This window comes from Nelumbo nucifera, chromosome 1, assembly GCF_055504915.1.
Source record: "Nelumbo nucifera cultivar China Antique chromosome 1, China Antique-T2T, whole genome shotgun sequence".
NCBI classification, from domain to species: Eukaryota; Viridiplantae; Streptophyta; class Magnoliopsida; order Proteales; family Nelumbonaceae; genus Nelumbo; species Nelumbo nucifera.
Genome location: NC_142649.1, coordinates 142,548,824 through 142,559,021, shown reverse-complemented (window position 1 = coordinate 142,559,021; position 10,198 = coordinate 142,548,824). Strand labels below are relative to the sequence as shown.

General features: G+C 33.7%; 1 protein-coding gene across 1 annotated transcript; it reads right to left on the bottom strand.

Moving 5' to 3' along the window:
* Window positions 1-4,698: 4,698 nt before the first annotated feature.
* Window positions 4,699-5,076, bottom strand: LOC148803930 (uncharacterized). The gene has a single exon (XM_088898560.1). It carries the CDS (start codon window positions 5,074-5,076, stop codon window positions 4,699-4,701), a length of 378 nt encoding a protein of 125 aa, XP_088754686.1.
* Window positions 5,077-10,198: the final 5,122 nt, after the last annotated feature.

Below are 10,198 nucleotides of genomic sequence, written 5' to 3'. Positions count from 1 at the left end.
TGTTAGATCTACTTTGGTTATGATAAACAACTTGTGGAGAGAGAGGATTAAAGATGGTGAAGTTCTTTGCTGCTAGCCCCTAAGTAGAGAAAGCAATATGTTTTTTTGGAAGTGTCTGTGGAAAAATTCTTTGAAACTGAATGTTGCTAGCCCCGGATGGGTTTTTCCCAATTCAAGACAAGGCTCTCACTCTTTACAAGGGTTTGCTCCTGATAAAATACTTGAATCTTTCAAGAGTTAGTTTTAAAATCAAAGTGAAGCAAGAAAGAAAAGAATCTATTATTGCATGCGAATGTTTTATTTATAGTTATAGTCTTATAGATAGACATGTTCATGGATCAGGTAGCTCGATGGACCGGCCGGCTCGATCTAAGTCAGGCTTAGACAAAATTTCAGGCTCACTGGCTCAGGCTCGGGCCTAACATATTGGGGCCGACCTTTTTTTCGAGCCAGGCTCGGGCTTTCTCAAAAAATCCCAACTCGAGCCCGAGTCCAACTTAATAATGTATTATATAAAAAAAATATATTTAATATAATAAAAAAGCATATATATAATATTTTTTCTTTATTTTTCTTCTCTTTTTCCAAGTAATAATGAGACCTTTCATTATTTTTTTAGGTTTTGAGGTATTTTAATATAAATAAAATAGTTTTTATTAAATTAAAAAGGAAAAGAATCTTTTTTCCAAATTTCTGGTCGAGCTCGGGCTTGGGCCCGGGCTTTGGGCTTTATATGAGAGCCTGGCTCGAGCTCAAGACCTAGGCCCGATGGTCGGGCCGGGCTTGGGCTCAAGTCTTAGCATATTTTGTTAATGTAGAGGCAAAGCCCGTACCAAACCCAACCCGGCCCAATCTGTGAACAGGTCAGTGTATAGAGGTGCTAGCTGTAAATTGCATCTCAATAATTTACTCAAGTAAATAATCACATGTGTAAGTCATTCTTGGATAGGTGGGATCCACCAACTAACTACCTAATATGCCTCCTCCCACATACATGTATGTGGGAGGAGCAATTGTTTTAGCTTGATGGTGATGTCGGACAAAGTAACAGTCAATTACCACATGCTTTGTCCATTCATGAAAAACTAGATTAGTGGCAATGTGTAAAGTAGCTTTATTGTCACAAAAAAATAGGCATGGGTTGACGATAAAGAAGTCCAAGATCCTAAAATAATTATTTGATCCATAGAAGTTCACTTGTGATAGCCGCCATGGACCGGTACTCGGCTTTAGCTGATGAACGAGAGACAGTGTGTTGTTTCTTGGTTTTCCAAGAAAGTGGAGTATGTCCCATCATGGTAATATATCCAGTGGTTGACCGCCTAGTTAGAGGACACCTAACCCAATTGGAATCACAAAAACTACGAATCACAAGATCAGAGGTAGAAGAAATATCCCATGGCTTGGTGTGGATTTTAAGTATCAAAGAACATGCATGGCAACATCAAAGTGGGCCTGCCGTGGCGTACACATGAACTGACTTAGCACATGTACAGAGTAGTTGATATCGAGCCAAGTTATTGTTAAGTATATCAAACGACCAACCAAGCACCTAAACTAGTATAGATTCTTCAAAAGAGGGCTGCCATCTTCTATTAAATGACGTTGAAGCATTGGAAATGAACTAGGATGACAATCAAGCATACCAGCCTCTGAGAGAATATCAAGTGTATACTTACATTGACATAAAAATATGTCATCAAAGGAATGAGTCACTTTAATGCCCAAAAAATATTTGAGAGCACCAAGGTCTTTAATGTTGAAACATTAATTGAGAACGAGTCACTTAAAACCATCGATTCGGAATGAATCATCTCCAACAATGATTAGGTCATCAACATACACTAATACTGCTAGAAAGCTACAAGGATGGGCTGAGGTGAATAATGTGGAATCGGCCTTGGATTGAATGAACCCATGATGTTTGAGAGCATGAGCAAGCTTCTCAAACCAGTTCCTAGAAGCTTGTTTGAGACCATATATGGATTTTTGCAGTTTGCAAACTCTAGTATTACCTTTAGGCAAAAATCCAAGTGGAGTCATGTACACTTCTTGGATTTCTCCATGTAGAAATGTGTTATTGACATCCATTTGATGAAGATCCCAATCGTGTGTAGCGGCTAGTGCCAAAAGACATCATATCTTGGTGAGTTTAGCAAACAGGGCATATGTTTCATTTAATCAATGCCCATTGTTTAAGTATATCCTTTAGCAACCAAACAGGCCTTATACCTATCAATGGACCCGTCTAGTTTAAGCTTGAGTTTGTAAACCCATTTACATCCAACAAGAGATTTTCCATGAAGCAAGTCAATTAAAGACCAAGTGTCATTCCGTGTTAGGGCTTCCAGTTCATCATTCATGGTTTGACGCCATTTGGGTTGAGAGAATTTCATTATAGGTCTTTGGTTCATAAATGTTTAACATGGCTGAGTGAATGGGATCATCTGTCATGGGCAATATAAAGTGAGCAATCAAGTGTCTTGTGCTTGGATGTTCACTAGTCTAGATGGTTAGACAAACAAATTCCTGAAGTCAGGTTGGTGGCTCAGTGCACCGTTTAGGACCTGAACAGGAAGGTGGAGGGATGATTGTGGTTATAGGTCTAGGTTCAATAGGCTATAGTTGATTGGATTTAGTTACAGTGGGTTGTATTGGAATATTAGGATTGTTCATGGGATGAGTAGATTGCAGATTAACTAATGGTTCAATGGGTTATTGGTGTGGGTGAATTGTCTTCCTAGACTAGCAAGGGAATGACCAGGCTAGCATGATCAGAAGCAAATCTAATGATTTCATTGTCTTGAAAAGGGAATTGGTTCTCATAAAAAAAAAAAACATATGTTGAGACAAAGAGTTTCTGAGAACCAGATCATATACACAGTAACCTTTTTGGCCTTGTGGATATCCTAAAAATATACAATGACTGGCACGTGGGCTGAATTTGTTAGTGGGCTTACCAGGAACTTGACCATAACATAAACAACCAAATATTCTGAAATGATCATAAGTAGGAGGCTTTTCAAAAAACTTTTCATAAGGAGATTTCTCATTGACCACTAGAGTAGGAAGAAGATTGATGATGTAAGTGGCTGTGAAAACACATTCTCCCCAAAACTGAGTAGGGAGATTAGCTTGAAATCTCAATGCTCGGGCCATCTCGAGTAGGTAGTGATGCTTACGTTCAAGCACACCATTCTGTTGTGGTGTGGCTATGCAAGAGGATTGATGTACAGTCCCATTGTCTGGAAAGAATGTCTACATTGGGCCAGATGTAAACTCATATTCATTGTGACTATGTATAACCTCCACTATGGTGTGAAATTGGGTGTGGACAAAAGCACAAAACATAGTACGGTATCGGTAGGCATTTGACTTGTACTTCATAAGAAATGTCTAGGTAGCAAGGATATAGTCATCAACTATTGTTAAAAAATATTTGGCACCAATAAAAGAAGCAACACACTAGGGACCCCAAACGAGTAAATTTTGCTCTGTTACAAGCATCACAACATTCATTATTCAAGGTTGTAGTGACAAACAAATTTGGTATGAGGGCCAACTTTTTAGAAGATGCATGGCCTAAACGAAAATGTCAAGTTCTGAGATCAATTTGACCACCTGAATGGAGAGCTACTAGAAGGGAAGAAGATGAAAAGTAATTTAGTCCATTGCATAGCTCACCCACACCAATCACTCTCTTTGAGTGCAGGTCCTACAAGACACAAAAGGTGGGAAAGAACAAAACAACACAATTCAATTGAGATGTGATCTTACTAATAGAAACTAGATTACAACAAAATTCAGGTATGTGTAATACTTCTTCGAGTTTCAAAGAAGGTGAGAGGACAACAGAGCTCAGACCTTCGACATTTCAATCATGCTTCCATTAGGTAATATGATTGGAGGATGAATGATATCAGATTTTTTACGAGTCACAAAGGAACACATCATGTGATTTGTGGCTCTACTATCAAATATCCACTTAGTGGAACTTGAGAAATTATAGTGGTAAGAGTTACCTGCAAAATTGGCAATCGCATTGTGTTTCTCACCATCAAGAAAATCAATCAGTTGTTGGTATTGTTCAAGACTTAAGCCAACTAATGGTGAGGCAGCAAGATTTACTCCTTGTGTAACATTCTGAACAGAGGACCTTGGTGGTGCTTTATTTGGATTTTCTATTGAATTCTTGGAACGACCCCTATGTTCCCAATTCGGAGGATACCCCAATAGTTCATAACACCTATCCTTCATATGGCCATTTCGTTTGCAGTGGTCACATTTAAGTTTTGTTCATGAAAGATTCTTATTAGGTGTTTTCCCAACAATGTGCAGAGTTGTCGCTTCAACCACCGAAGTATGAGCAACAAGTGACTGATGTCTTTCTTCCTATGAAACAAGAGCATAGATGCGGCTAACACTTGGCAATGGCTCCATGCCTAAAATAGCAGAATGGGTTATGGGTGGTGCAGAAATTCTCACTCAATCCCAACAAGAAGTGGTATGCCCGCTCCTTTTCTCTCTTAGAAGCAAAATCTTTGGCAGCTCCTCCACATGAACAGGTGGGAGGAGTGATTTAAATTACTAGTTAATCCCATATAGTTTTCATTTTAGTAAAATAGGCTGAAACAGAAAGATTATCTTGTCACAAAATGATCAGCTAGATCTCTCTTGAGTTAGAATATATAAGGAGTATTACTTTGAGAGAACCACTCTAAGCTCAAACCAGATCTCGTAAGCAGATCCTACATAGGCGACACTTTCATGGAGGTCTCGTGTGAGAGAATTGAATATCCACAAGATCACCATTGAATTGCATTTTTTCCAAGTCAATTCTTCAACTAATCCCTTTTCTGGTTTCTTGATTGTTCCGCCTACAAATCCAAACTTATTCTTTGCACATAATGCAACTTGCATAGCTTGCTTCCATGTGGGATAGTTGTCTCTGTTCAAAGGACAAGAGACCAAGATTGCTCCTGGATTATCAGAGGGATGAAGATAATATGGTGAGGTAGGGTCACTCATAACATCGGTAATGGCAACACCACTATTGCTAGCTCTAGTTGTCGCCATTGACGCAAATCAGAAGCTTATAATGGACAGCAAGAAACAAGAAATCAAGAACCCGAGGGGCTATGATACCATATAAAATCAGAGTGGAGCAAGAAAGAAAATCATCTATTATTGCATTCGAATGCCTTACTTATAGTTACAGTACAAAGATACTAGTTGTAAATTGCATCTCAATAACCGATTCAAGTAAATAATCACATGTGTAAATCATTCTTGGACATGTGGGAGCCACCAACTAACTCCCTAATAGTAATAGTGGAATCAGACTGAGTGCTCTCATCCAAGCTTTATCCAATCAAAGAGTTGAAGTGGCAGCGAATGCATTATTTTTTTTGCAAAGACATTTTAGATCTGGCTTGTAATTTAAATGTTTTTTTATTCATGTCAACAGGTTGGGTAATCAATTATCCCATTGCCTCGCTAAGAGGGGTCTAGAAGAGTTTGGTCTCTATGTGGAAAGAAGCCCCATGTGGCTTCATGATCTAATAGATAAAGACTCATACAGACCCTCAAACTAAATGTTCTATATTTTGAACCTGTTTGGTTTTAATATATTGCTTTAGTTAATCAAATAACAAAAAAAAGAAAACTACTAACAAAAGGAAGAAACAAAGTGTACAATACAAGGGGAGAATTGCTCCAAGAGAAAAACATACCAAAAGAACCTTTAACCACCTTGGCTAAATGGTGAGTAGCACCATTTATAGTAACAACAATAAATTGACACTTGTATTTACATAAGAGAGCTTCAAAAAGTTAATATCATCAATCTAGTTGAAGATGGTTCAAAGGAGAAGAGCAGAGCCAAAATACAGAAAATTAATAAATTCTTCACATCAGATAGGATCAACACTGAGTTCTATTGATGGGATTTTGCTAATTCTGGAGCTGATTTTATGGCAAACAGTTTAGCAACCAAAGAGCTATCGAGAACCAAAAAGATTCCCTTTTGCAATCCAATAAAAATATTTGTCCTAATCAAAATAAACCACACACCCCACCCTTGAATAGTCCCACCATCACATTTGATAACAACATCAAAATTATACAAGGAGGACAAGCCCATATATCATTGGGAGAGCCATTAGAGATTTGAGAACTTATGTCCATTTGGTTAGCACAACCATTTAATTCAATCAAAATTCTCCTAACAGATGTTAATACTTAATGAACAGGCCTTAGTGGTATTATTAAGGCCCCATTCGCTTTTCGGTAAGTTTTTCCTAGGAAACACTTACCTGGGTAAGTGCACTTAACCATGTTCTTTTATTTCTCATGTAAATAAGGCAATGATCATTTCAGCCATAAAAATCCATTATTAAAAGGGGCATTTTTGTCCCATTCAAATGTTGGAAACTTTCCCCATAGATGGAAAAGTCAATTTGCCCACATACCCAGGAAAATAAACTTTCCCTGGTCCCCACATAAATCTAAAAAAGGAACATGGGATTCTTGGTCAATGGGAACCAAAATCCCATTGACCAACTTTCCCCCCTCTCAAAATCCGAAAAAAAAAACGCCCCCTAAAGATTAAATCATTTGGAGCCATCGATAAATAATACAGAGCAATAGCCACCTAGCCACGAACATTTTAAGATGCAGAGGAGATTGTATGCTATCAACCAGATATAACATAAAGTCTAATAATGAAGCAAAATCCTTATTATTTACAAAAAGACCCCATGGTAAGAAAAATAAAACAGCTCTAGACAAATGCAATAAAGATTCCTCATCATTTTCACACAGAACACAAATTCTATTCACATTCAAACCCAAATTGTCCAATTTAGATTTTGAGGCAATAAAACCCCTAAATATCTACCAGAGAAATAATCTATACTTTGAAGGAATTCTCAGTTTCCTGATCTTTCTACCAAGACTCAAGAGTTTCCCTTCTAAACTAGGATTCAATGAGACAATGACTTCCATGAATGGTGATAAAAGTTTTTCACAAAGAAATTTCCATTTTGAGCACTCACTCAATTAATCTTATCTTGGTGCAAAGTCAAAGACACATGGGTGTTAATAATTAAATCAGCCTCCCTTCAATTGAACAATTGGAGGATCTTCTTTCTATTCTAGCCACCAGATTCCTCTATCAGGTCTTTAATAACAACTTTCTGATCAAATCTATTAGGAGGGCCCATTGGAGTAATGAAATTATTCTAGTCTTTAATCCCAAGAAAATTCTACACATGGAAGATTGGAAGATTTACTTTTAATTTAGGCAAAAGAGACCATAGTGACTTGCATAAAGCTTTCGAAAAGTGAGATGCAATGCTAGGTATGGTAGTTGTTATACGATCATATATGATCCTATGTAGATCCACGATTAATGAAACTAGAGTTTTCAACAACAATGCGGGTATTTGTTATTGATCATATTGTATTATCAAACTCACTAATACAATAACATCATCATCATAGAAAATGCCGGTTCAGTTCGGTTTCAAAGGTAGGGGTCGATTTCAAATTTTTGAAAAATGGAATTTATCGTGTCAAGATTTGTTCTAGGTCAGTTTTGGTCTTAGCAGTTTCAAGGTTTATTTGTGTAACCCGATCTTTCTTTACACTCACTCCCCCCAAAATTGGACATGTTCTTTAAAAGCTTAATTTTCAATAATAACTAGTGGGGACCTGTGCAATGCACAAGATTTGTTAAGCAAAATCTAAACAATAAAAATACATAAGAGTATACAATTATTTTATATTTTTAACTTTTTAAATAATTAATAATTATATATATTTTATATACTAATAATTTTCTTACAATACAAAAATAACAATAATTAATCTCAGTTAGGGTTGTTTATCAAATTGATGAAACCAACCAATCCGACCAACTCAACCTGAGTTGGTCGGTTTTCTAACATTTTCAGTTGGCTTTGGTTCAATAATTTCCCAATCCGACCAGGTTGGATCAATTTCGCTTTGGCCATTTATAAGCTGATCAAAATAGAATGAGCCGACCATAGATATATATTAATATTTTATATTTTTTTAGTATGCGAAAGTAGAAAAATTCCTATATTTCTTAGTCTAAAATATTTTATATCAAAATTTTAATTTTTAAATTTATTTTTCACTAATGCCACTGTAATTTTTTATCTTTTGAACCGACCGCCCAAACCATTACAACCTGAGTTGGTTAGTTTTCACTAATGGTTAGTCGGTTTCGAGTGATGAACACCCTAACTTGACCAGGTCAATTTGGTAGGCCAAACAGCCTACAACCGAGCCAAACCAACTCGTGAACACTCCTAATTTCAACTAAATTAATAGTCTAATCTCTAATAAATAACAATAGTTTAATCTCCAATAATTATTGAAAATTTATAGCAAAAATACACAATTATTAAAAATATATTGATAATGAAAACACAATAATTACAATAATCCAATAAATACTAAACAATATATTAAATTAATCAATAAATAGTGTAATCTCTAATAAATACTAAAGAATAGTAGTTTAATCTACAATAACTATTAATAATTTTATGTTAATAGTTATTTTTATTATATTATAAATAAATATTATTTTTTTGAAATTAGTATCATTATTTAAATTTTAAAATATTAATTATTTATTGAATTTAATAATTCATAAAAAAATATGTACTATTATTACATAATTTCGTTTTTAATTTGTAAAATATTAAATTATTGTTAATTTGAATGTTATTTTATAATTATTTTTCTACTTCTAAGAAATGTTTTAAATTTATTAAATAATTTCATTATTTTTACTATTTAAAATCTAGTTATGTTAAATATTTTGTTATTTAAAATTTTTAGTTATTTAAATATTTAAATAATATGTAAACATTTAATTATTTATTGAATTTAATAATACATGAAATAATAATTTGTACTATTATTACATAATTTCGTTTTTAATTTTGTAAAACATTAAATTATTATCAATTTGAATATTATTTTATAATTATTTTTTCTATTTTTAAGAATTTTTTAAATTGATTACATAATTTCGTTATTTTAACTATTTAAAATCTAGTTATGTTAAACATTTAGTTACTTAAATATTTAAATTGTTTTGCTATTTGAATTTATTTTTTTTAAGTTATTGCATAATATTAAATATTTTGTTATATAAGTACTTAGCTATTTTTAATATTTTGTTATTTAAGATACTTAGTTATTGATATATTTAAATATTTTTTCTTTTTTTAATGTTAAATATTTATTATTTGAATAGCATTTAAATTGAATCATTCGGAAAATCATAATTTATATTGATAGTACATAATGTTGCGATGAATTTTGTAAAAATATAAAGGTATTAATAATATGAATATTATTAAATCTATTGTAATTATTTTTATGTTGTCAATAATATTTTAAAGTTATTATATAATTTTGTTAGAATGTTTAAATAATTCTTAATTTTTTTTAATTCAAACTTTGTTTAGATAGATATAGATAAAAAGTGGGGGAGAGGATAAATAGGAATTAGAGATAATTTAGGAAAAAGTGGAAGATAGTGGGGAAGGTAGTTTATGAGAAATTTTAGGAGATGAGATTATTTAGGTTCTTTGGAACATGTGTGTAAGTGTGTATGTGTGTGTGTGTGTGTGTGTGTGTGTGTGTGTGTGTGTGTGTGAGAGAGAGAGAGAGAGAGAGAGAGATTATAGTTATTTTTTTATGGAGAATGAGAGCATCTCGTTGGTTTTTTCAAAAATGACATGGAATAAAAAAGTAAAAAATAGAAAATTCCTAGACTTCCTTCTTTTATTATATATCATGCCCCTGCAAACAAGGGCCGATGAATGGACTATTTACCAAAACAACAAACGAGAAAAGCAAAGTTCGTTCTTAGTTGCAAATTTTGAAACAACATATAAAATTTTCAAAAAATATATACAAATCAAGTTGATGCCAAAAATAATATCTATATAATTTAACGTTAGTAGAAAGCAAAACCATTTTGAAAAACATATTACCTAATTACTTCAGGGATATATAGAATCACCAGAGAAATATCCTACAAACAAATCAATGTAAAATAGATGATCCAAAATAAAATAAAAATGCCAATATCTCTGTTATAGCCTATTTTGAGCTAGGAAACATTTTTCTTAAAAAGCTTTTAATTAAATCC

What these genes read in the sequence shown, in the direction of transcription:
- LOC148803930 (XM_088898560.1), bottom strand. Translation starts at nt 5,076, where the DNA reads ATGGCGACAACTAGAGCTAGCAATAGTGGTGTTGCCATTACCGATGTT.